This window comes from Python bivittatus, unplaced genomic scaffold, assembly GCF_059951505.1.
Source record: "Python bivittatus isolate LINGU-HERP-01145 unplaced genomic scaffold, Pbiv_v1 ctg000390_np1212, whole genome shotgun sequence".
Lineage (NCBI taxonomy): Eukaryota > Metazoa > Chordata > Lepidosauria > Squamata > Pythonidae > Python > Python bivittatus.
This window is the reverse complement of record NW_028277070.1, coordinates 3,950,429-3,977,986: the sequence shown is the minus strand read 5'-3', so window position 1 is coordinate 3,977,986 and position 27,558 is coordinate 3,950,429. Positions and strand designations below refer to the sequence as shown.

Sequence of the window (27,558 nt, the reverse complement as noted above, 5' to 3'; positions counted from 1 at the left end):
GTCATGAGCGGCTTCGTGGGCGACCTGAGCGCCAAGCAGGAGGCGGCGCTGGCCAAGGTGAGCGGGGCGGCCGCCCCCGGCAGAGAGGTGCCCCCCCCCGATTGCGCTCCGTCCTCGCCTGCCCGCTCGGCGGCCGCGCACGGACCTCTTCCCCGCGCCGCCCGGACGCGCACCCCGGCGCCGCGCACCCGCAGCCGGCCCGCGCTCGAGCGAGCGAGCGAGCGAGAGCGGAGCGCTGGGGCTGGGGCTGGCCCGGGCCCGGCGGGGCTGCAGCAGGGCCCCCCTCCGCCCCCCCTCCGCCCCCCCCGCGGGCTTCCAAGGGACAGCCTCGCAAGGAGCCGCCGCCGCCGCCTTGCGCGTCTCGCCTCCGGGCAGCGTTCCCCAGCCGGCTCCTTCGCGTGCAAGTTTGCACTCGCCTCTCGGGAGACCGAGCCCTCGGCGCGGTGGCTGTCCGTCTTGCGCCCTACCTTGCGGGGTCGTTGGGCGGAAGCGCGGGAGGGGTGAAGCGGGGTCACGGGCTGGTCTGCGGGCAGCGGAGAAGCGCTCCGAGCAGCTCGGGGTCCCTCTCGGGAGAGTGGTGAGCCCCGTTGCGCTCAGCCGCTGTGGGTGATGGCGGTTGTAGTGGCAGGAGGGACGGGGGTCGTTCGCCCGGCGGGCAGCTGACGGCAAGGCCGGGAAAGGTCCTCGGCTCCAGGCGCGATTGCCGAGGGGCAGGGCGAGGAAGCCGCATCGCCTTTCTGCACCTCCGGAGGGAGCAGACGAAGCCGCGTCAAAGGCGCTCCGTGGCGCGGATTCTTGCGATTCTTGGCAGCGACATACCTGCGATGGGACCCTCTCCAAATCCCTCCAAGAGGGTCTTTTATTTTATTTTATTTTATTTGAAGTCAGTTGGGGGAGCACAGCGTCTGGCGGCAGAAGGGTGCCCTCTCCGCGCAGCGCCATGCTCACCTCTGCGCAGGGTCCGGTTAGCCGTGCCCAAGGCAGGGTTGAGCCCGGACGCGTCTGCGTCTTCGGCGCGCATCTCAGCCCGTTCCCTTCCCTGTAAACTAAGGCGATCCTTTTCCTTCCTGTATCCAATTGGGAGTTCCTTGGGGGGCATCTTTGCTTCCCGTTGCAAATGCAGAAGCGCAAGGATTCTCAAAGGGCCCTTTGGGGATTTTAAAAATGGATAAGCAGATTTATGTCTGCTCACCAAGGGAATCTGCTTAACGTGTTGAAACGAGCTCCCTTATTTTAGGATGATGTTTCTAAAGGGGATGAAGCATTTCTGAGTCCAGAACCACCTGATAACATTTGGAAGGGGCTCAGAGAGACAGCCAGGGGAATTCTGGGAGTTGAAGTCCACACATCTTCAGGCTGCCAAGGTTGAGAAACACTGCACTGGAGTATAAGAAGGGGTTAGCACGATCAGACTTGCAAGATTCTGTTAGTATAGCCCATCTGCACCAAAGGAGTTTTAGCCTCCCTATGAAGTTGATTCCTGGTCTGCCCCCCTAGCAGGGCTGACGCCAGCAGCCTGTTCATCATATCTCTCGATGGTTCATAATTGTTTCAATGGTTTTCATGACTGAAATTGTTCGCTGCCCAGAGTCACCCGGATTGAGAGGGGTGGCTGTGGACATTGCATAAATAAATAAAAAAATACATACATAGGCTGAAACGCTGCTGGGGTCTGCTCCTTGCCATTAAATGCCTTGTATGTAGAGAACTAGCTGCTACGGACAGAGCTTACAAGCTGGCTTTCTCTCTGACGTCTGGATTCCTATTCCGAACATGGTCTGGCCCACCAGATGTTGCTGAGCCAGTTAGGGCTGATGGGGAAGGATGTCGGGAGAGTCCATTCATTGGATGCCGGTCAGGCTGCAGAATGGGCAAGTAAAACCAGCAGGTGGCTGGAAAGGTTGATGTTCCAGGATGACTTGGGAATAAGTTGTGCTTTTCACCCTTCACTCCCACTCTTGACTCAGTTTGCACATCTGTAATGGGCAGAAGGAATAACCCTGTGGAACAGGAGGAAGAGCTGCAACCAAGACAACAGTGAGATAAAAGAAATCTGAGCCTGGGGCAGAAATGTAATTTGAGAAAGCGTCTCAAGCTTGACTCTCCCTGGTTCTCACGAAGATAAAGGGAGGGACAGATGGAGGAAGCACATTCAGACTTGCAAGATTCAACCTTATAATAAAAGTAGCATTGGTCTGCACGACTTAGGCTTCCTAGTCTGGTCTACCTCAAAGGGCTGGCAACATCACGCTAAATCGTATGTGCTTTGTTTAAATTCCTGGAGATGTGTGAATCCAGCTGTTCTGGTTTGTAAACTATAATTGTGGCTATCTAAATAAATATACCACTTACTTTTAGCAATGACACTTTAATCTTTATGTTCATTACTAGATTTACACCCCACCTTTCGTTCAGGACCTCAAAGCAGTGAATGTAGCGCTCTGCCTTCCCGTTCTTCTCCCACAACAACCCAGTGAGGTAGGATGGGCTGAGAGTGACTGGCCCAAAGCTACCAGAACGCTTCTCGACTGAAGGTAGACTTGAACCTGGGTCTCCCCGGTTCCAGTTTATCGCCTTAACCACAGAGAACCCGTCTGGGTTTCTAAGGAAAGAGATGTGCATTATCAGAGGTTGGCAAAACAGGGACCAAGCCCAAATTTGAAGGCCCCTGGCCTAGACTGCTGTACAACCCAGGATATTGGGTGGATTTACTTACTTGCCAGAACTATCCTACAAGATGGGTTGTGGTGCTTGGAAATACACCGACTCCTCATTTAGTGACCATATTCCATTTCAACAACTTGGTCATTAAGTGAAATGGTCACTAAGTGAACCCCTGACAGAGAGAGGGAGAGATGCTGCAAAGATCGCTGGTTGCTGCGGTCTCATTCAGATAAAGTTCACTACAGTGTCCTCTGCCTGACCTGTTTTTTCCCTTTTTTCGCCCCTTGCAGGGTAGAGAGATTGTTTAAACAAACTATCTCTTCCTGAACTGCTTTCCCTAAAAAGTACTAACAAGTTTAACAAGCTCATCTCTGTGACTTTAATTAGTTGATTAGATCCTTTCAGCTCCCCTACTGCTTGAAACTGACCAGATCTTAATCAGTTTCACACTGAAGGCTTTTGTGGCCAGGCCCACAAAAATTAGTCCTAAATGCACCCATTGGTCAGAAAATGAATCCTTTATTACTGTCATATTTGCGAAAGGTCGCTAACTGAGGTAGTCGCTAAACGAGGAGTGGCTGTAGGCTGAATTCCCAGACTCACTTTCTGTGGATGCCATGTGCAAAATTTAAAGGCAACTTTCAATCAGTCTGGCACCAGTGGGTGTAGTGGGGAAGGTGCTGGACTGGGAGTGGGGAGATCCAGGTTCTAGTCCCCTTCGGCCACCGATGCTCCCTGGGACTCTGGGCCAGTCCCTCCAACTCAGCCCATGTGGCACAGTGGTGAAGGGCCCAGTCTTCCCTTAGGTACCGAAGCTGCCTTCTGTACCTTCGAGGTAGGCCAGGTCACAAACAGACACTGCAAGAATTCCAGGAATGCTACTTTATTGTTGGAGGGTATAACAAGAGAACCTTGAAAGGCTGTCGGAGTTCCTCTCTACTCCCTCTTATACCAAACAGAATCCAGGTGGGCTTATTTTGAGTTTCTTTCTCGCACTTTCCACTTTCCTAGGACTGAGCTGTCTTTTATTCTCTCTTAATGGTTCATCCGTTCCTTCATCAAGGTTATCTCCTCGTTCTTCTCCACTGGGTGACTTGGGGCCACTCACTCTCTCGGCCCAACCTACCTCTCGGGATGGCTGTTGGAGCAACGTCAGAGGAAGGAATACGGTGTGTCTCCTTTTGAGTTCCTGCAGGAAGGTCAAGGATAGAAATCTAACATATTCCCAGAATCGCCAGCTGATGTTTGAGGGCACCGGGTTGGGAAAAGCAGTAGCAGGTTTTTTCCTCATGCTGAAGCTTTGGATTAGTGGTCAGTTCAGGAAGCTCTTCCAGCAGTTTCATTGAACTGCAAAGTCAGAAAATACTTGGATGGGAGACCACCAGGAGACACCTGCACTTTTAATCTAGACCTACAAGTAAAAAGAAAAAAACAATTCTGGGAGAAGGCACTGCAAAGCGCATCTAAAGTGCTGCCAAGAAAGCTGTGGGGAGATTCAGTATCTGTGAAATCTTTAGAGCTGACTTGAAGGGAACTTTACTGAAGTGACCAGGGAGGCCTCTGCTTCTTCAGGAAAGTTCATGCTAGTAAGTGCTCCCAGTTGGGTTGACGACAGCCCTTTCTGTTTAGCTGGAGACCATTAAGTCTCCCTTCCAACATGGAGATCTGGAGATACGATGCAAAGCTTCTCCAGGTGGATCCCAGTGGAGTTGAGGCAGATAATTTCCTGGGAGTTTAGCGATTCCAACCCGCCTTACATATGGAGGACCAGCCTCAGTTCCAGAGCACATCTGGGCAGGTACTTGTTCTGAGGCCACCCTCTACATTAGCGCTTCTCTAACTGGCAGTCTTCCAGATGTTTGGGGGCTACAGCTCCCATCATTCCCTGCAGGTGCTAGCAATTCTGGGACTCCGAGTTCCCCAAAATTTAGGAGGGCATCCAGCTAGAGGAAACACAGCATGAGAAGCTGAACGTTTTGGAGAGGATTTTTGACCTGTAAAAATTGTATTTATTATGTTTACATTAATAATAATTCTTTTATTATTTTATTCCCTCTTCTCTTAACCTGTCACTGTAATAACTTTCTCTTAGTGGCCTTGAGGACAACAGAGGTTTATCCCTGGAGTCTATTGAGAATTATGCATATATTTTTGCAATCCTCCATGGCGATGAGAAATTTTATTTAAAAAATATGGAGGTTCCTAGCCACCACCGACGCTACCTTTGGCATTTATAGACTCTGAGGAATATTTGAAAATACTTAACGGTATTTGGCACACCTTAAATGCAAAACTAAATGAGGGGAATTAAATATCAAGGCGCATACAGATCTGTGCAAGTATGCACCCTGGGGCTTAAAAGTTAAGTCTGGGAGGGCTGACTAGACTGCATTGCAAAATGTTGCTAATCTCTGATAGTCAAGAAAGGTATTATCATTCCCTTCACGGGGAAGTTAAAAATTTACTTTCCACACTTGATCATTCTAAACCACTTTTTTCACAGCAGGACCAATATATTAACAAACTACAGTTTCTTGCTGATTCCCAGTAACGGTATGCTTTATTTTTTCAAAGAAACAAATCTTTTCGCGTTGAAATAAATGCATTTATTTTTTTAAAAGCATTCTTTTATTTCCGTTATTTCAAGGCTGTCGCTTCTAGATGGAAAACGTACATCTGTATGCGTTGGTAGTCCACCTACCTTTCTGGGAGTTGAAGTCCGCACATCTTAATTTCCAGGGCTGAGAAACACTGATCTAACTCAGTGTTTCTCAACTGCTGGCTGGGGGATTCTGGGAGTTGAAGTCCACGCGTCTTAAAGTTGCCAAGGTTGAGAAACATTGATCTAGCTTATCTGCTTGGCCCCCTTTTGAGCGTGCAATGATGCCTCTTCCCAACTTGGGTGTGAAGTCATAATAGTTCATAAGAGCCTCTTCAGGGCGCCATGTATCACCTCAATGTCTCTGCCTTTTTCCTGGGGAGGTGAATATATTTCCAAATAGGAGGGGACTTTATTCACCTATTAGATTTATCTCTGCTATTCTGCCAAGAGCGCAAGGTGATATGCGGAGAAATCCCTTCTCCACTTTTTTTCCACCACAACAGCCCTGTGAGGTAGCTCACCCTAAAAATATCTGGGGGGGCTTTGCTTTGCAAAAAACCAGGTTTTAAAATGGAAAGTGCATGTTTTTTTAAAAAGCGAAGGTTCGAGGGATGGCGCTCCCAGACTGCTTCTGCTGACCTAATTTTCTTTTGCAGCCGATCCGTTCCTGCCGGAGCACGGACACTCCTTTCTTAAAGAAAATGCTTATTAACTGTTTTCGTAATAGGTGATGTTAGAAGAAGTGTATAGCATTGAAAGAGTTAATAATCAAGGTGTAATAATGTTGTGTTCATCTCAAAGATTATGACCTTGTAAAGATCTTGCATGATAAGGTGAAACCAGGAGTAAATGAACTAGAATAACCTCATTTAATGTGGAGAGAAAGATGATGTTTTCCTTGGAAGCCGTCAGGTGTGACTAAATTGGATTAAGTGTATTTGGGCAGCCAGGTTCACTCCCAACTCCGCAATCCCTGGGCTGCGTTCACACATGCAGCTTGACATCACAAAGGGTCGATTCACACACGTGTGTCTTCCTTGATCACTGCAGCATCCAATAGAGCAATGTTTCTTAGTGTAGTCTGAGGGCCCTTGAGGGTCCCAAAACCCTCCCAAGGGTCCGCGAAATCAAAATTATTCGCCAGATATTGAAGATATTTGCAAAAATTTAAACCGTCACTCTTCTCGTTATTCTTTATTTGTTACAAATATAAGGTTTTTTTCACAAAAATATTTTATGATAATATCTAATGGGTTTAATATTGTTATTTTGACATGGTTCAATAAATAAACATTCTATGAATGCATCTGTTTTAATTTGGTAATATGGTAAATATGGGTAAATGTAGCCCTAACCAACAAAAACTCTTTTGGGCTCCTCCACGATTTTTAAAAGTGGGAAGGGGTCCTGAGAGCAAAAATTTTAAATTGAAATGCAATTGAGGTTTGCATTTGCAAAGGGGGCCTTTCCAGAAACAGCTTCTATCACTCGCTAGGTTGCAGAGATAAAGTATCTGAGCATGTTCTAGCTGCACAATCCTGTCTGTGTTCCTGGCCAATTAAGTCCCTGTAATCTGGTTCAACTGAGGGGTTTGCCTTGAATAAAGAATGATTGGCTGGGATCGCACAGCAGCAAAGAGCCATGATTTGCAAAGTTCAGGGGTTGCTTTCATAAAACACCTTTCATGGGGCCATTCTCAGTCCAACATACGTCACAGATTGATGGTTGTAAGCTGAATCAAACAGAGATTTAAGATAAGATTTATCTTCTCACCCCCAGAAAATAAACGTTCTCTGGAATCAAGCTGGACTCCTGGAATGTTCATGGAGACGTCCATGTCATTTTCTTGGCTCTGTCTTCTTTAGGGATTTTTTTTCTTTATTTCACTGATGTCAGGTCAGAGAACAGACGGGGCAAGGATTACTGGAACTCTACTTAATTGTTATCCGGTGTAATAGCACGATCTGGAAAGCCTGCCAGAGTTTCTCTCTCCCTGCTCTTGCAGCAAGGAGGATCAAGACAAGGCAACCCGGGGTTTCTTTCTCACCCTCTGTTCCTTTTCAAGGCTCTGTTGATGTTTACTGACTGGTTCATGCATTTCTTCTTCAAGTCTACCTCTTCTATACCACTATAACCCTGAGCATTGCCTGGTGGTCTCCCACCCTAGAACCTGTTTAGACCGTGCTTAGGTTTTTGAGATCATTTCAGCTCCTGATGACTATCTGGACAAAAGCAGACGATATTATGGAAGTTATGGCTTCCCAAGATGTTTTTTTCAACTTCCCAGTCTAACCTTAACCCTAACCCTGACCCTAACCCTGGGATTTTCTATCCTATGTAAATAGGATATTGTTAAGTGCCCCCCAACGCTAATCAAGGGTGCCCTTTGCTTCCCAGCCTCCCAGCAGCTGGCAGTTTGATTTGACTTTATTTAATGTTCCTTCCGTTGTGAGGTATAAATGAACTATATACCATCAAAGAAAAATCAGGATGGCCTGGTCCGGCACCTAAATCCAGCCACTGTTTTTTATTTTGGCTCATTCCCAAGAAAGCATTAAGTGGCTTGAACAAGAAACGAAAGATTCCAGCTGGAGTGTAATCACCGCCTCCATATTTTTCTTTTTCCTTTTCTATAGTTCCGTGAGAATATCCAAGATGTCTTACCAAGTCTCCCCGTCCAGGATGACTACTATTTGTTGAAGTGGCTTCGAGGTAAGAAGGAAAACCGTAACGTGTTTGTAGTAAGCCTGGATGCATTTCCTGTAGCCAGGGGTTAGCTTCTGTCCAAGGCCACAGGGTTTGGTCATGCCTGGAAAATTTGGCGGTGGCAAGCGACGCTCCCTTTGCAAGGATGACCCATTAAGTGGCAAAGCAGGGCCGCCTAATGGAGTGATTCAACACTTAGGGAAAACCGGTGCAAGATGTTTGCTGGAAATGCAGTAATGAGGTTGGAGCATTGTTCTGTATTTGGTGGCAATGTTACAAAGCTGAACAATTCTGGAAGACAATTTATCACAGAAGGAAAACAAATCTTAAAGGAGGAATTCTCTTTTCTGCCCACTGTTTTTCTGTTAGACATCACTAAATGTTAGGGGTTCGGAGTTTATGTTACATGTACAGGTAGTCCTCCTTTAGTGACCACATTGGGACCCACAACTTGGTGGTTAAGTGAAGCGGTCGCTAAGTGAAACCATGACTGTGCTTATGATCTTGCTTCAGCTTTCCTTTGCTTTACAGACCTGCAAAGGTGGTAAATGCAAGGACTGGTCGTAGAGTTATTTTTCATCGCTGTTGTAATTGCCCCTCTAAACAAGACCCCTTCATGGATCACTGCCTTGTTGTGGCGAAGGGGCTTGCGTAACTCAGTGAAGCCATGAGCTATACCGTGCAGGGCCACCCAAGACGGACAGGTCATGACAGAGAGTTCTGACAAAATGTGGTCCACTGGAGAAGGAAATGGCAACCCACTCCAGTGTCCTTGCCAAGAAAACCCCATGGACGATGTTAAAAGGCTAAAAGATATGATGCCGGAAGATGAGCCCCTCAGGTCGGAAGGTGTCCAATATGCTGCTGGGGAAGAGCAGAGGGCAATTCCAAGTAGCTCCAGAAAGAGTGAAGCGGCTGGGCTAAAGCCGAAAGGACGTTCAGCTGTGGATGTATCTGGAAGCGAAAAGAAGGTCCGATGCTGTAAAGAACAATATTGTATAGGTACCTGGAATGTAAGATCTATGAACCAAGGCAAGCTGGATGTGGTCAAACATGAGATGACAAGATTGAACGTCGACATCTTGGGAATCAGCGAACTGAAATGGACGGGAATGGGTGAATTTAATTCGGGTGACCATTATATCTACTACTGTGGGCAAGAAACCCCTAGAAGAAATGGAGTTGCACTCATAGTGAATAAGAGAGTGGGAAAGGCAGTAATGGGGTACAACCTCAAAAACGACAGAATGATCTCAGTGCGTATCCAAGGCAAACCATTCAACATCACAGTCATCCAAGTCTATGCCCCAACCACTGATGCTGAAGAAGCTGAAGTTGACCGCTTCTATGAAGACCTACAACACCTTCTAGAACTAGCACCAAAAAAAGATGTCCTTTTCATCATAGGGGATTGGAATGCTAAAGTAGGAAGTCAAGGAGTAATCGGAATAACAGGCAAGTTTGGCCTTGGAGTACAAAATGAAGCAGGGCAAAGGCTAATAGAGTTCTGTCAAGAGAACAAGCTGGTCATAGCAAACACTCTTTTCCAACAACACAAGAGACGACTCTACACATGGACATCACCAGATGGTCAATACCGAAACCAGATTGATTACATACTTTGCAGCCAAAGATGGAGAAGCTCTATACAGACAGCAAAAACAAGACCAGGAGCTGACTGTGGCTCAGATCATGAGCTTCTCACTGCAAAATTTAGGCTTAAATTGAAGAATGTAGGGAAAACCACTAGACCACTCAGGTATGACTTAGATCATATTCCTTGTGAGTACATAGTGAAGGTGATGAATAGATTTAGAGGATTAGATTTGGTAGACAGAGTGCCTGAAGAACTATGGACGGAGGTCCGTAACATTGTACAGGAGGCAGCAACTAAAACCATCCCAAAGAAAAAGAAATGCAAGAAAGCAAAATGGCTGTCTGATGAGGCTTTACAAATAGCTGTGGAAAGAAGGAATGCGAAAAGCAAGGGTGAAAGGGAAAGATATAGGCAATTGAATGCAGATTTCCAGAGAATAGCAAGGAGAGATAAGAAGGCCTTCTTAAATGAACAATGCAAAGAAATCGAGGAAAACAATAGAATGGGGAAGACTAGAGATCTCTACAAGAAAATTGGAGATATGAAAGGAACGTTTAGTGCAAAGATGGGCATGATAAAGGACAAAAAAGGCAGGGACCTAACAGAAGCAGAAGAGATTAAGAAGAGGTGGCAAGAATACACAGAAGAACTATACAAGAAAGATCTTAATGTCCCTGATGTCCATGCTGGTGTGATCACTGACCTTGAGCCAGACATCCTAGAGAGTGAAGTCAAGTGGGCCTTAGGAAGCATTGCTAACAACAAAGCTAGTGGAGATGACAGTATTCCAGCTGAGTTATTTAAAATACTAAAAGACGATGGTGTTAAAGTGCTGCACTCAATATGCCAGCAAGTTTGGAAAACGCAACAGTGGCCACGGGATTGGAAAAGTTCAGTTTACGTTCCAATTCCAAAGAAGGGCAATGCCAAAGAATGCTCAAACTATCGCACAATTGCACTCATTTCACATGCTAGCAAGGTTATGCTCAAAATCCTACGAGCTAGGCTTCAGCAGTACGTGAACCGAGAACTACCGGATGTACAAGCTGGGTTTCGAAGAGGCAGAGGAACTAGAGATCAAATCGCCAACATTCGCTGGATCATGGAGAAAGCACGAGAGTTCCAGAAAAATATCTACTTCTGCTTCATTGACTATGCAAAAGCCTTTGATTGTGTGGATCACAACAAACTGTGGCAAATTCTTAAAGAGATGGGGGTACCAGGCCACCTTACCTGTCTCCTGAGAAATCTGTATGCGGGCCAAGAAGCAACAGTTAGAACCGGTCATGGAACAACCGATTGGTTCAAAATAGGGAAAGGTGTACGACAAGGCTGTATACTGTCACCCTGCTTATTTAACCTATATGCAGAGTACATCATGAGAAATGCCAGGCTGGAAGAATCACAAGCCGGAATTAAGATTGCAGGGAGAATCATCAACAACCTCAGATATGCGGACGATACCACCCTCATGGCAGAAAGTGAAGAAGAACTAAAGAGCCTCTTGATGAGGGTGAAAGAGGAGAGTGCAAAAGCTGGCTTGAAACTCAACATTAAAAAAACTAAGATCATGGCATCTGGACCCATCAATTCCTGGCAAATAGAAGGGGTAGAAATGGAAGCAGTAACAGACTTCATTTATTTGGGCTCCAAGATCACCGCAGACGGAGACTGCAGCCATGAAATTAAAAGACGCTTGCTCCTTGGGAGGAAAGCTATGGCAAGCCTAGACAGCATATTAAAAAGCAGAGACGTCACCTTGCCGACAAAGATCCGCATAGTCAAAGCTATGGTTTTTCCAGTAGTAATGTATGGCTGTGAGAGCTGGACCATAAAAAAGGCCGAGCGCCGAAGAATTGATGCCTTTGAACTGTGGTGCTGGAGAAGACTCTTAAGAGTCCCCTGGACTGCTAGGAGGTCAAACCAGTCAGTCTTAAAGGAAATCAACCCTGATTGCTCATTGGAAGGATCGATAATGAAGCTCAAGCTCAGATATTTTGGCCACCTAATGCGAAGAGAGATCTCTTTGGAGAAGACCCTGATGCTGGGAAAGATTGAAGGCAAAAGGAGAAGAGGACGGCAGAGGATGAGATGGTTAGATAGCATCACTGAAGCAATGAGCATGAAACTGAGCAAACTCAGGGAGGCAGTGAAGGACAGGAAGGCCTGGCGCAATATGGTTCATGGGGTCACGAAGAGTTGGACATGGCTTAACGACGGAACAACAACAACAACAAACAAGACAGTCACTGATAAAAATCAAATAAACACATACATTCTACAGAGTATATAGAGTTAGCTTTATATATGATAACAGCTGCCAGAATAGTATATGCCCCATATAGGAAATCCCATATAATTCTCTCTTTAGGAGGATAACTGGAGGTTTGCAGAGAAAGATGATCATAAAATTACAAAAGGACCAACTGGCGTGGCTCAAGAGCAAGATTATACAAGAATAAAAGTTAAAGTGCAAAAAACACTGTGGGGCTTCATCTGGGACTTTTGTGCCAGCATCGATAGATTTTGGTTAATTCAACAGGTCACTTATAACCGCAACGTGGTGCAAAATTCCGAGCCTGGGCTCTGGATACGGAGTGTTCTGGCCCCCCGTGAGAAAACACGTTTGTGAAAGAGGTTGCCACGGCTGTGGTCAAAGCCCAGGGCCTGTTTTCTACGCATCTTTTCTTGTTCAACCCTTTAGCACAAAGAGATCAGTGTGCAAGGTCTGTTACTTCCACGTATCACACGGTCACCCTTTTTGAAAACAGGGAAAAAAAATAAAAAATGAAATATTTCACATTTTTAGAAATGGCACGGCCTTTCTAAATACCTCTGATGTAATAGAGCACTCTTTTAAATTGTCTGTTTTGCAATAAAAACAACACACAGGAAAAGGAGAATCCAGAAGAAGAGGAGTGTGGGTGTGTATATGTGTGTTAGTTCCTATAGAGCTATCTTTGTTTCCTATTTAAAGTTGTATTTGAGCACAGCTTTCCCCGACACCCCCCTTGTAAGTATATTGGATTCCAGCCCCTGTAATTGCTAATCAACCAAATTCCCATCCAAAATACCTGGAGGGTACCAGATTAGGGAGCACAGTGTTATCTGTGAACCCAGTCAATTATGGCTTACTCTGTAAACTAAGTTAAGCAAACCAGGCTTTTGTGTGATATGTAACGCCAGACAGCAGGTTGACGTTTCCATGACCTCACTAACACTGGAAGTGGAGAAGCTAGCCCAGAGTTTCTCCACCTTGGCAGCTTCCAGATGGGTGAACTCGAACTCCCAGAATTCCCCAGCCAGCCATCAGCTAGCCAGTGATTGGAATTCACACATCCTGCTAGGCCATAAACCATTGTTTGGCTGAGTTCAGGGACCATAATAAGCCAGACCAACTGCACAAGAACTTAACTATACAAGCCCCACCACTGCAGATTTTCTCCAGGGAGAAAGGTCTATCATTCTAGGTGTGAACTCACCAGTGTGTGTGGGTGAGCTATAGAAAGGTTTCCTCCACCACCCATATTTTCTTGGCACCCACAGAATTGCCAACTGCTGGCACCCACGTTGACTGCGATGTGAGTCCTTCAGATTCTTCAAAGTGTCTGTCAGCTAGGTCTGCCTCTAGACCCCCTGTCTGGGTATTGCAGAGAATAAAGCTTCTGCGGAGGGGTCTTCAGCCGCTCATAGAAGGTTGCAGGCCAGGAGGGTGGGTGAGTGGGAGAAGACCAGGCTTGAGAACGTCCAGATCATGCTAAAGCTGGGTGGAGGTTACTGTCGGTGGTTTGCAATCTAGAGGAGGATGCTGGGATGAAGCGGGAGAGAAAATGTGTTAACTCCTATCCCAGCAAGAATTTATAACCTGTTATAAAAAGGTCAGCGGTAACTCTTATCCCAGCAAGAATCTATAACCTGTTATAAAAAGGTTTTGAGGGAACACAGCAGGTGAGGGTCTGGTTTGCACTTGGATGGAAGGTTGGAGAAACAGAGAAGTCAAAGACTCATCTCAGAAGAACGCCCCGGCAAGTCATTTCTGTACTTTTGTAGAGACATTTACCTGGATGTGTCGCCAAATCAGGTGGCTCCTGGTAGCCCCTTTTCCACCCCACCCATTTTATTAAAAGGCAGACAGGTTCACAGGTCCCTTTTCTACATTGCTGAGTAGTCCAGAACCTCAGCACGGTTGGTCCATCCAGCTCTCACACAGACGGTCCGGTGCAGTTTCTTTTAATTGTACGAGGAAAGGCACGGCAGTCCACGGTATCCAAAGGTCGGAAGGAGTCCAGCAGCACTTTTTTGGGGAAAACACTTATGCCTTTCAATAAAATTGGCCGGGTGGAAAAGGGGCTACCAGACTTCTCCTGATGTTTGGACCCCGTGGAATGACACCGCTCTTCTCCTACCATGGACGTGTCTAGAAAGCCACAAGGTGTTGAACTGACTTGAAGAACGCTTTAGCTTGGTTATGAAAAAGCACAAGAGATGTTGCAGCTCCATCCGTCTCTTCCCCAGGTCTTTTTGGAAAGGGTGTGGGTGGAAAGAGTAAGGGGATGGTGGCAACGAAGCCATCTTCTCTTCCAGGTAAATGGGCCATAAGAGAGCAACCATCAGCAGTACATGAGAATATAGTAAGATTTCTCCTTGAGGTTATGGTGGTATCTATTCCGACCACCCAAGAATAGTTCTCATTCTTGTCTATTTTTCACATTTCTATCCTGCTGCTGAGAGCGTTTGGATTGCGGCAGGCTGGAAGTATGAAAAATAAATCCTTTTCTTGAGTTCTGAAAAAGCGTGGAAACTTTTCAGGCTGCACCTTTGGAACGGCCCGTCCTTGGCTGGCTAATGGGGACCAAGAAAGAGGAGGTGAAGGAATTGGGTTGGAAGAGGCTCGTGTTAGACAAAACCGGGCTCGTCCCATTTCCTTGCAGGCAACCCATTCAGGGTGAGAAGTCAAGCGAGTTCACGTTTGTTTTCCAAGGCTCAGGTGATGGACTGGATAAGAGCTGTAAATTGCACAAGGCAACGAGTCCGGGCAAATCTGTGCCAGCAGAGAGCCAAGGCCAACGGAGCTAACCGAGTGGCACCCTGCCCCCAAAAGTGCCTTTGAGAACAGTGGCCTTTGGACGTGACTCTGGGCTGCAATCTAGGGTTGGTTAGTTTCAGTTGGCACATGAGCCAAGAGAGTGTGCTTTCTGAATCAAGGTTATGCCGTTGTGCAAGATGCTGAATTAACAAAGGCAAGAGAAGCGTAATATGAAAGGTCAGGTTTCCTTCAGGTCCAGCTCCGTTCTTGGTGGACACATCTGTATGGCTTCCTTCCCTGAATTCCTCCAGGATTTCAGCCACAACTACGGAGACCCATTTCCTTCCTAAGGGCCACCAAGGTCAACTCGGTGAAGGAAGGAATGAACAGACCGAAGAAGGAAAAAAGACCACAGTAAAACATTGCATTAGCATTAACGGTGGCAATGAGAGCAGGGCAGGGTTGACCCAGGATGTAACAAATCTTAGCCATGGCTTAGGGACACAGAATTGTCATTGTGGTCTAATAGGTAATGCCAGTAAAATAAGTCAAATTGCTCTGGGAATTCTGAGGAGAGGGAGATCAACTGCAAACGAGGGTCTCTCCAGAATTGGCAACACAACAAGACGTGGGTGGTAGTTTCTTCTGTGGTTCACGATGCTACCCTGGTTCAGCAACTGGGATTTTCCTACATTTGCCTTCCGGTGCTGCCAAGAGCATTAAAGCGAGCCAAGGAGAAGGTCAACCGCCTTCTGCGAGTGAAAGTGGCAATTGATTGCTCTCTTAAGCATGGACCCAAATCTAGCTGTCTTGCTTGGTTAGCGGAAGAACCAACCCTTCTGAAAGATGCGGGTGCAGCGACAGAGCATTCCCACCATTGGTGCCTGTGGGAGGGTAGTGTGAAATTTCATTCCTAACCGGCATGATCTTGTTCCAGCCCGGTGTTTTGACCTGCAGAAATCGGAAGCTATGCTCAGGAAGGTAAGAGGCAGCTTTCTCTCCCATTATTTTTTATAAACACAGGACAAGGCTGGGTTTGCACCCTCCCATTCGCCTGGATCTGTTTTTTGGTCCACACAACACATTGAACCATGAACTAACCCAAACAGGCTGCTTCATCCTGCATGCTAAGCTGTCAGTGAACTAGCCGAGGTCGATCCTAAGCAAGCTGAGCAGGTTGGCAACTGGAGTAGAATTGCTCTTTAAGTGACTTGCCTAAACCTTTGTGCAAACTGAGCCCAATCAATTGAACGTGACTTTCCTTTTGTTTAGCGCTCACGAGAAACCAATGGAGGTGTCAGTTCGGGTGCCAGACAAGGAGTGGGAGATGCAGGTTCTAACCTACCATCACCGTGGAGGGTCCCTGGGGGCCTCTGAGCCGTCCCTCCCTCTCAGCCTATCCTCCCTTGGCAGAAGAGGGCCACCTGAGGTCCTGCATGAAAGGCAGGATATAAATCTAATCAATAAAGTGAATAAACATGGCAGAAGATTGGGAAAAAACGTTCTACTGGGGGTAGAGAGGAAGGAAGATGACCTTGATGGAGATAGGCAGGAACCGTTTCCTAGGCAAAAGGGGATGAAGCACTTTTAAGGCCAGAAGATCCAGAGAACTTTTGGAAGTGGCTCAGAGAATCACCTCCCTAATTCACGGTAGTATAAGAGGGGGAAGGAGGACCAGCACAATCAGACTTGCGAGATTCTGCTATTGTAGCCCATCTCCATCACAGTAGTTTTAGCCTTCCTGCGAAGTTGAATTCCTGGTCTGGTCTACGTGGTGGGGCCGACATAGGATTTCCCTCTCTCACCGCTTTGTGGTTTGTTCTCTCTTGTTTCTCGGTGAACAGCACGTTGAGTACCGCAAGCATATGGATGCCGAACACATTAAAGAATGGAAGGCCCCAGAGGTGAGTCTCAGGTGATCTCAGGTGATGGCGGTTCCTCCCACTCTCACCTGTCTCTCTCCTTCAATGGTGCCCAGTCTTGGTTGCTTCAAAAATGTTGCGAAAGGAATGGTGCCATCACGTTTACGGGGTCAGGTATCTTTAATTGGGCATTAAGTTGGCCCTGTCCGCTGCTTGGAGGCTGGCCCGTCTGACCTGACTGTGTGCTTCTCGTAGGTTATCCTGAAGTACGTGGCTGGAGGAACATGTGGGTTTGATCGAGAAGGCTGCCCTGTTCAGTATGAGATCGTTGGGGCCCTCGATGCCAAAGGGATCCTCTTCTCTGCTTCGAAGCAGGATCTGCTCAAGCATAAATTCAAGGAGTGCGAGAAGTTGCGGGAAATATGTGAGGGACAGTCTGAAAAAGTAAGTCAGGCTGTCTGCAGAGTCAGCAGACTGGGCCAGATGGCATGATCCAGAAGTTTTGACTTTTTTTCAGGCTGTGGAACGTGTTCATTGTAAAATAAAATAAAAAATAATTCTAGAGCCCCTGATCAAAAGGCAAAGCGTGGGTGATACAAAAGGGGCTGCTGATGTTCCTATTTAAATCATTGCTTTATTTTTTCTCCCCATCTCTCTCTCTTCCCCCTACTCCCCTTTTCTCAAGCTGGGGAAAAGAGTTGAAACTGCTGTGATGATTTATGATTTTGAAGGGCTGGGTTTGAGGCATCTCTGGAAGCCAGCCATTGACGTCTACAGAGAGGTGAGATGGGCAAAGAGGCTTGCGGGTCGTGCACTGAGAATTTTCCCCCTTGTTTGACCTAGAGTCGTGTTTTTGACCTTGGCAAGTGTAAGAGGTGTGGACTTCAACTCCCAGAATTCCCCAGCTAGCCATGCTGGCTGGGCAATTCTGGGAGTTGAAGTCCACCCGTCTTAAAGTTGCCAAGGTTGAGAAACACTGGCCCAGATTTGGGCCAATGAGGAAGTGGGGAAAAAGTACCCTCTATAAACATCACATAAGACAAACCTAAGGAGTCTGTTAGCCCCTTTTCCAGTTAACAAATGTTATTAAAAGGCATCAGCGTTTTTCATGGAAAAAGGCTACTTAGACTCCTGATTTTTGGCAACCATGGATTACCATGGCTTTCTTCCTACAAACTGCATCTGATCATCCGTGCAAGAACTGGATGGTCAATCGTGCCGAGGGTTTGGTACACTCAGCAGTGTAGGAAAGGGCCCCGGGAGCGTGTCCCCGTACAGCACGTATATAGAAATCTAGCATGACAGGAAGGCGGAGTTAAAGGCTTTCGTCCTGACATGCTAGCTTTCTACATCTGTAAAAGAAAGGGTGTGTTTTAAACCCAAAGCCCCATCAATGTCCCTGCTTTCTTTGCGTTCTGCCCGTTTCCTCATCCTGGGAGGGCCATCATCTTTTGGAATATGTATTTCGGTTCTGCTCTGGAAAACCCTCTTGTTCAGGGGCCTGGTTCCTGCGTTACGTGGAAAAGGTTGGGACTCCAACCCTCGGGTCTCAGTGATGGCTGAGAAAGTCTTCGGTCAGTGTAGCTGAAAGAGTGCGCAGCCTGAGCTCGAGAGATTTGCCTGACTTAACGCGGCTGTTACTAGCGCAGTGGTGGAGCTCAAGCTCGGGTCTGCAACCCATCTTTATACACTGAATGTCTCAATTGCTGTTAAGGGAGGTTGGGATTGAAACATGATCTGTCATGCTATAAAGCAGAGTTTCTCAACCTTTGCTATTTTAAGATAGGTGGACTTCAACTCCCAGAATTCCCCAGCCAGTATGGCTCACTGGGGAATTCTGGGAGTTGAAGTCCACCTATCTTAAAGTGGTAACGGTTGAGAAACACGGCTATAAACTTTTGCAATTTTCTATGGTTCGATTCTTTCTGCACCCTTCCAGCTTCTTGCCATGTTCGAAGCGAACTATCCTGAGTGCCTTAAACATTTATTTGTTATTAAAGGTGAGTCTCAATCCCTCTCTGTGGGGGCATGTATTTTTTTATTTTTTATTTTTTGGGGGGGAAAGACATCCCCTTACCCCTTGATTAATGCTGGTTTGTTTTTCCTGCCCACAATACAGCACCGAAACTGTTCCCTGTAGCTTACAACCTGGTGAAGCACCTTCTGAGTGAAGATACTCGCAAGAAGTTAATTGTCTTGGGAGGTAGGCGGCTTTGTTGTGAATCTTTGATTTCTAGCAGGAAAAAAAGGGTTGGTCAAGCGAAGCCCAGAACAAAAGGGAAGGCAAAACCAATTAAACACGCAGCTATTGCCAAAATTCTCCTTTTTGGACTGGAGATGCAAAACTCCTTCAATGTGATGCCAGACGTCCCTTTTGATAGATCCACATTTCCTCCTGATCAGCTGATTCAAAGGTCCCTTTGTGTATTCCCAAACTTCTGAATTTTTTTAGGTGTGCTTTGGTTCTTCATTATGATTTTGTAAATGTTCAAAGTTTCATTGAGGCATGCGGTTTAATTAAACATGCTAAATTATATTTAACACAGAGTTGGGTCCTGACCTTCTGGTTCAGTCCCATCCATGTTGGAGTTTTCTCTGAGTTTTTGCCATACTTCTGAAATTGGATGCAAATCGAAGAAATGATCTGTTCTATGCAGGGTTGACCTGATGGCTGCGTTCACACACACATGCTTTAACCTGGTTACTGAGTTTGTTTCTGCATGTAAATAACCGAGAGTCCACATTCCTTCCATTACTGCAAATCATCAGAGATCTAACAGGCTCCACATGTTCTTTTATTTTGTATTTATTTTAATTCATTTACTTTAATGTTTGAGGTGTGCCTTTTTCATTTACAGCTCTTTTATGTGCAATATATTTCAATTTTATTTTGTTGAAAAACACCTAGGCTTCTAGCCCACAGACTCGTGGAGGTTTTAAAGAAATTATTATTAATTTATTAGGGCCGGTAGACAACCGGGCTGTGCAACGCTCCAGTGCAATTCCAGGAAGGGGGTTTGGAGCACACAACAGCCACGAACGAGTATCTATTGAAAACAGTGTCCTTCTTACTTCTCCCTAGCAAATTGGAAAGAAGACTTACACAAATATATTGACCCTGCAGAGATCCCCGTGTTATATGGGGGGACCCTCACGGACCCTGATGGAAACCCCAAATGTGAGACCAAGGTATGGATATTTGTCAGGCGCTTAAGACCAGAAATTTTGGCAAAATTAGCCCCCAGCAGTTAGAAAGTGTGGCTGCCAAAATCACCATTTACAGAATGAATGAAAGAGCAAGAAAGCACCAAAACCAGCTGGAGAGGCATAGAAGCAGCTGGAGAAATAGGCAATCCTTGGATTTACTCATGCTAAACCAGGGTTTGTTGAGTAAGTGCCAGTGGCGGGATTCAAGCAACACACAAAGCCATAAACATGGTTTTGCCAGCTACAGTATCCACACAGAAATACGCCACACACAAGGCCACCGAAGGGGTTGTGTGCAGTCTTAGCCCGGCAGACCTGGCTGTCGTGGCTCAGAAACCCTGTGGTTTGGGGCTGAACGAGTTGTGTAAATCCAGCCAGTTGAGGTTCGTTCGTGAAACCATGGTTGAACAAACCCTTCTGGAAAGTGACACGTGAGGGACATCAGGAGAACGAAGAGATGGGCCAGTGTTTTTCAGACTTGGCAACTTTCAGGTGTATGGACTTCAACTCCCAGAATTCCTGGCTGGTTGCTTCTAGGCTTGCTTCTGGCTGTTCATGATCTCCGTTTTATAGATAAACCATGGTGGTGATATCCCCAAAAAGTACTACGTGCGGGATCAGCTGAAGCAACAGTATGAGCATTCGGTCATCGTGAACTGGGGCTCTACCCAGCAGCTGGAATACGAAATCCTCTTTCCCGGCTGCGTCTTGAGGTAGGTCAGGGTGGACCTCAGCAGCGTGGGGAGAAGAGGAAGGAGGGTGTAGAGCTGGTGGTCTTCCACCCGAGCTTCCACACCTTCCACACCTGCGAGGTAGGCTGGCTCAGAAGTGTCAGTTCAGCAGCACCCAGGGAGCCCCAGGGCTGACCAGGTTCTGACCCCGTGATTCTTCTACAGGTATTCCTCGCTATCCGACCACAATAGGGACCGGAATTTAGGTCGCTAAGAGATTTGGTCGTTAAGCGAATCGGAGCTGATTTTACATCCTTCTTACAAGGGTTGTTAAGCGAATTCAGCTTCCCTAATGGACGTGTTTTGCTGGAATTTGCTTAACGGCCAAGTGATTTGCTTAATGACCATGTGACTCGCTTAATGACCATTGTAAAAAAGGTCGCAAATTGCGATCGCGTGACCGCAGGGGTCATAAAGCATTTTTCCCAAGGCTGTCATAACTCTGGACCATCGTTAAATGAAGAGTTGTTAAGCAAGGACTACCTGTACCAGCGTTCTGACCCTGGCTTCAGGGGCACCTCACGTTTTGCATTTCAAGCTTTCCCCTTAAGTGGCAAGCCAGGACAGGTAGCATGGGACAAAGAAGTGGGCAGGTGAGAAGCAAAGCCAAATTTCGCCTAGACCTTTCCCATGGTTCGCGTCTGAGTTTGAAGTCTCTGCTCTTTTTTGCTTTCCATCGTTTCCTTGTTTTTAAACATTTTTAACAATTTGTAAACCACCCAATTTGTTTTGCGTGGTTTCCTTGTTTTTAACAATTTGTAAACCACCCAGAGTTCCTGGGAGTCGGATGGCAAATGCATTGAATACATGAGTATTTATTTATTAAATTTGGTTCCTTTTCGGGCCTGCGAAGAGAAAATGAAATGTCGTTAATGCGATCGCTTGGTGACTAGCTTGAAACGACACGCTTAGCTTGCTGGCTTTAAGCACTTGGCGGTTCACCCATCATATCCCCTGTGACTGGCTCAGTGGGATGGGAGTCCTGCAAAGGGGTCAGTCGAGCCTATTATTTAACTCTGAAGTTATTAAATTTGGCCATAAGCCATCCCGGTCTTGCAGTGGGTTAGACGAACCCCACCCCGTCAGCCTTGGTTTGGGAACACCAAAACGCAGTCAAGGGACGCCAAGCGCTTCGTCAAGAGGGCGGGTCGCGGCCTCAGGGTCCCCAGGCGGAGACTTTGGACCAGGCTAAGGTGGCTGTGTGCTGCCAGCAGATCGCCTGGCTTAGCAATGCCCGGGATAAATGTGTCTTCAGAACAGGGGCCTGAATCCCAAAGCAACCAAACGGGGTGGATTTTTACCATCCGCTAAGCTACCCACAGTGATCAAGCATTGTGAGTTTTGCAAACACATTTGCTAAGTTTAACTGACCCGATGCCACCCAGAGTTGTCTGCCCCGGGCACAAGAGAGGGCAGACGATTTCCACACTACCCTTATCCCATTCTCACAAGTGCTCTGGTGTGTTTCTCCAGGAGCTGCCTTCGCACAACCCACTAAACCTTGTTTAACAAACGAGAGTGGCTGGGTTCACAGGACAGGCAATCCCCAAATAAACCATCTGGTGGTGGAAGGGGGAGGCATGGTTCCCCCCCCCTCCAAATGAGAAAGCGGCTGGTTCCCACAGCACAAGCAATTCAGCCCCACTTTAGCCTTACCTACCCGGTGGAACAAACCCAGCCAGCTGGAGTGACAGACATTCCCCCCATTTTGCTCTCTTAGGTCTACATGGAGGGGTCGTTCTCACAAACACCCGTTTGCAATCGTTCCTGCATTTTAGGAGTAGGAATCTGAATGCCCGAACGCTCTTCCCTGCTTTAGAAAAATGCTTGTGGGTTTGTCTTCTGCCCTGAATTCAAGGTGGCAGTTCATGTCGGACGGGGCCGATATAGGCTTTGGCGTCTACCTGAAGACCAAAGTGGGGGCACGCCAGCACGCCGGGGAGATGACCGAGGTGTACCCCAACCAGCGCTACAACGCCCACCTGGTCCCCGAAGACGGCAGCCTCACCTGCGCGGATGCCGGCATCTGTGAGTGGCCTCGGCCGGCTCCTTTCCCTTTCCCTTTTCCTGCTCCTGCGGATTTCATATTTAATGTTCTTCCTTGTATTTCTATCGGGGTGTCTTATCTTTGTCTATTCATTTAAAAGATTGTATGGCTGCTGTCACAGGCGCCCCCAGGTCCGGCTTATGGCCACTCACTCGCACCCTCCCAGCCTGTTGGGCCGGGCGGATCCCGTAAGCCCCCCTTGCTGTCCAAAGCGCTTTCGCCACTTTGGGGGAGCCGGGCTAGCCGATGGTTCGGGGTTTGGGCAACGCCGGGAATTGCTGAACGGAGCTTTTCAGTTTTTTCACGGTTTCCCAGAGAGCAGGCGAGACACGCAGCCCTGGTCAACAGCTGGGAAAGAATGATTATAAATAATTATTATAAGTAAAGTAATAATTAGGGACACGCACGGATCACGTCCAACCGAGCACTGAGGCAGAAGCGGTTCTTTGGAATACACGGAGAGCCAGTGAATTTAGAGTAACGGCAACACTTTTCTGCTTACGATGTGCACTTGCTCTTTCTCACACACACTCATCACGCTTACCCACATCCTTCTCCAGTAGGCGGGTCGTTTCTGGACCCCTAGGATCGTCCCCTCGGCCCCTGGGGATCGATATGGGCCAGTTTGGGGAACCCGGGCTAGTCGACGGTTCAGGGGTTGGGCAACGCCGGGAATTGCTGAGTGGGGTCCCTGGGAAAGGGCACGGTCTCCAGCTGCTGAGCAGGGCCGGTGGTCCTGGGTGACAACGGTCTCTCTCTTCTGCCCGCGCAGACGTCCTTCGCTTTGACAATACCTACAGCTACCTCCACGCCAAGAAGATCAGCTACACGGTGGAGGTCTTGCTCCCGGATAAGAAATCAGAGCAGAAGATCCAGGAGTTGGAGGAGCTCCAGATTAACCACGCCTGATGAAGACGGCGTCCCCAGGGGCCTCTCCGCTGCCCTCCCCGCCCCCCGGGAGTGGCAGGGGTGGGCACCATCCTCAGAGGTCCTCTCTGGGGGCGAATTCATGCTTTGGCAGTCAGTGGGGTGCAGGAGGTTCCAAAGACGCTTGCCTCAAGGTGGCGGGTCGCGAATCGGTTCCTTCCGGCCCTGTGGGCTTACGAAAGGGCACCCGTGCCTCCCCACCGCCCGTCGGTGCGGGACGCAGGAGGGGCATCGTAGTCAAGCTTGTGCGGGAATCGGCTGCCTACTCTCTAGTTTAGGGCTACGGGAGAGGATGGGGCTGCCTTGCCTCTTTGCGGGTGGGTGCTTTGGACCCTGGGGGTAATCGTGGGATTGAGGACAGCCCCCCGGTCCTCACAAAGGGGAGGCCATTGAGACCGAGCGTTGGCTTCCACCGGGGGCCTCCCAGGTCCAAAGACAGTAGGGTTCTCTGTCCTTGGCAGAGGTATACTGTGCCTGTATCGGGAGGCTCTGCTTCAAAAGTCACTGAAAGACCCGTCCTAGATCCATTTTAATCCCCTTCCCCGGGGTTAAACTGGGCAAGCTTCTGGTTGGGAAGTAGAAGCAAAATCTGTCCTTGCTCAGCTTGAAGGCAGCCAACAGCGCTGCACGTTGATCCTCCTGTTCTGGCGATGCCAAAGACCACCGTCTCTCAAACCACCCTTGCAATGTGCAAGCAGAAACTGCGCCAGGAAATGAGGGGCCTGGGGGTCCCCCACCATGCTGTGCTGCTCACCGACTGCCTTAAACGGTCACCTCAATTCCTGCCTGCCTTAGTTCCTTTGCTGCTTCTGGGACTTTGACAGGACTGGCAGCCACCGGCCCCAACAGGACTCTTTGTACAAAATCCTACCCGAGATTGACAGACGTATCTTTGCTGTGGGTCATTCTGTCCTTTGCACAACGGGACATTTTCCACCCCACACTCCGGACTTGGGGAGGTCACGGAACAGTTAAGAGGGGATTCATCTCCCTTACCTGCTCCCGTCTTTGGAACTTCTCTGCTGGATATTTTGAGCGCTTGGCCAGAAGTGGGCACCGGGGCCAGCCGGTGCCCTCACCCAAAGGACACGCATTTGCTTTTCTTCCAGGTGGGGAGGGGCCACCCAAAAGCCGCTATGCCCTTTGGTTTCCTCTGCAGCCCTCACAAATAATTTTTTTAATTTTATTTTTGAAAGAACGTTAAGAGACCAGAAGGAAGAAAGAAGAAAAAAGCAACAGAGGGATTTACAAACTGTAAAAATTAGATAATGAATTTACAAAATGGTAAGCAAAAAATAAAACATTCCTCGGGTCTAATAATATTAGGATGGTACATCTTTCACTTTTTAAGTTGATGCTGACAATGAGTATTTGTAATTAATCTTCCTGTTGAGACTGCCTGGCTACATTTGGCAGAGTTCATTAGAAAATTTTGCACAGGGATTCATGATTCCTTTAATTCAAGCTGTTTTATATCAAGCTGTTTTATCTAGCCCTTCTGCCCAAGTGAATTCCCAACCACATAAAAATAATACTGTTGCAATTCTCAAGACGCAGCACAAAAGGAAAACTGCACAGGAAGGAAGAGGAAAAGCAAGCAAACCCAGGCCTCAATTCTATTTTATCCCAGTCGAGATTTTTAAACCGGCTTGAAAAGTGGTTTATCCTGAGAGGTGGTTTTAAATAATCTGTGTGCTATGGTGGGTACAGCCAGCTCCAGAAGACCCAGAAGAGAGATGGGCATGTCTTAAACGATCGGAATAAAAGGACTAAACTGCAGCCACAGCTGGAGAACAGTGGTGTTTTTGCACAGGCTTCTCCAGGATTGTTTTTTGCAGAATGCCCTCCCCCCCGCTAAGCTATTCTGTATAACCATCCCCACAGAGCAAAAATGAAAAGAAAACGAAAATGAAACCTAAGAACAATTTTAAAAAGAGCTGAATATAATTGTATAAGTGTACTATATACAGTATACGTGGTCTTGAGGAGAAATACAAGCCATATTCGATATTTCTCTCCAAAATGACTACCGTACAGGGAAAGAGAATGTAATTAAGAAAAAAAAATCAAGGGAGCTAATAAATGGTGAGCAAATAGGTCTGAGTTTGTCCTGCACTATAGAGAATTTTGGAACTGCTGTCTTAAATTTTTGGCAGAGTTTTCTCACATTTTACATACGAGTCGCTTGTTCTAGGATGGAATTTTGAACGTTCACACCAACCTCCGTACTTGGGACCCACAGAACCCCCTTCGCCATGCTTTCCATAGGTCTTTCTAACGGCTATCCCTTCTTTTTTTCAGACCTCCGCTCTTAACCAGTCCCTTCCGTCCATCCATCTCTCTCTTCTCTCCTTCCTTCCTTCCTTCCTTCCACCCACCCACCTCTCTCCTTTCTTCTCCCTCCTTCCTTCCTTTTTCAGATCTCCACTGTTAACCAGTCCTGCCTGCCTGCCTCCTTCCTTCCTTCCTTCCGTCCATCTCCCTTCCGTCTCCTTCCTTCTCTCTCCTTCCATCTGTCCGCCTGTCAGTCCATCCATCTCTCCCCTTCCTGCCTGCCTGCCTCCATCTGGTAGCCCCTCTTCCGGCCAACCAATTGCATTAAAAGGCACAAGGTTTCATGACCTGCAGCTCGCTTCATCCGATGCCCGGAGTGGCTGGACCGAAAGGGGATTTACTGAGGAGTGGGGGGAAGAAGAGAAGGCCGTTATACGCATGTGCAGGTTGCCTGTTCAGGTTACCAGTGAACAGTCCTGATGGGCTAAAACCCCCTGGGAGGGTTTGTCGGGACCTTCCGAGGTTGCCCGAAACCTTTTGCGGCTTGTGGGCTCAGCAATCTCTCGCTCCCTCGTGCTGGAGGAGTTTTCCCCCGTTAGCTCCTCTGCGTCTGACGAAGCGAGCTGCAGTTCGGAAGCTTTTGCTGTTTAACCAGGTGGGTCGGCCTGAAACGCTGCGGGAAGAGTCCTTCCTGCTTCTCTAGCCTAGCCCGGCGTTCCTCCCACCGCGTCTTCGTTGCAAGCGGCCGCAACGAGGAAGCTACAAAGAGGGCTGCAAATGTCCAGCACACCACTGGGTGACAGCAAAGAGGGACCGAAAACCATATTCCTTGCTCCATCTAGCAATCGCTCCAATTCCTGCCGTCCCGAAATGAAAAAAAAAGAAGATGCTTGGTCGGTTGCTGGTGTAGATAGCCACAAAAGGGGCAGGCAGATAGAAATCAGAACTCTTTATTTACTGTACTGTATTTATTTAAATTTATTAGCCCCCCAACTCCTGCGGACTCTGGGCGGCGTACAAAACTAGGAAAAAAACATAAAAACAGCTAAAAGCATCAAATCAGACAGACGCCCCAGACTAAAATGATTTTCCATGTCATGCTAAGCTACACTTGTGGAAGAAATTGCAATTGGTTGGGTTCACATAGCATACAAAACCGTAAACCCTGATTTACAAGCCCCAGGGGTGCAATTCACGTAACATGTGAAGCCATGATCAAATGCCGTGGCTTAATGCATCCTGTGAGCCCAGGTCAAGTCTAATTGTGGATTTCCTATTTAAAGAAAATAACAAATATTAAAAAGAAAAAATTCACTGTTTTGCCATGAAAACTACCTCTGTCCACGTAGTAAAGTCTTTGCTCTTATTTTACTCTGCAGGCCCGGTTAGCGTCCTGTTCCTTTTTTCCCCGATATCGGAAAACTAGCGCAGGGCTATTATATGCGGCAGAAGTTTGAATTACAAGCAGAAAGCGTGAAAATGCTTCTTCTGCATAACTCTTTTTCCGAGCAGGGAACCAGACAGGTGCTCTAGAAAATGGTTGTTTAAATTGGCTGGCTTTGACACCCAGGATTAAAAAGAAAAGTATCTGTCAAGAGGAGGCCAGGCAAAACCTGAGAGTGGCGGAACCAGTGAAATGGGTTCATTAATGCCAGCTGGCCAGCGTAAAGCAAACAGCAACGACTGTGGGTTATACGCTAAGACTGAGCTACCCAAAAATCTGGTGTGAAGTTGCAATGTTTGAGATTGATTAGGTGCCATTAAGTTGCTGTCGACTCTTAGCAACCACGTAGATTTTTCTCCATGGTGATCTGTCCCTCACCTGGTCCTTCAGGTCTCCCAACCGTGCACTCATTGGCACTCTGCGTCAATGCCTCTTGCTGCTGGTCATCTTCTCTTTCCTTCCACCTCTCCC

The 27,558-nt window shown here is 47.5% G+C and overlaps 1 protein-coding gene across 1 annotated transcript; it reads left to right on the top strand.

Moving 5' to 3' along the window:
• On the top strand, positions 1–26,707 carry LOC103064028 (SEC14-like protein 2). The gene is made up of 12 exons (XM_088143870.1): positions 1–57; positions 7,903–7,978; positions 15,533–15,576; positions 16,440–16,499; positions 16,713–16,901; positions 17,143–17,238; positions 18,397–18,457; positions 18,577–18,660; positions 19,540–19,646; positions 20,238–20,377; positions 22,254–22,423; positions 23,215–26,707. Exons 1-12 carry the CDS (start codon positions 4–6, stop codon positions 23,349–23,351), a joined length of 1,218 nt encoding a protein of 405 aa, XP_087999996.1. The 5' UTR covers positions 1–3; the 3' UTR covers positions 23,352–26,707.
• Positions 26,708–27,558: the final 851 nt, after the last annotated feature.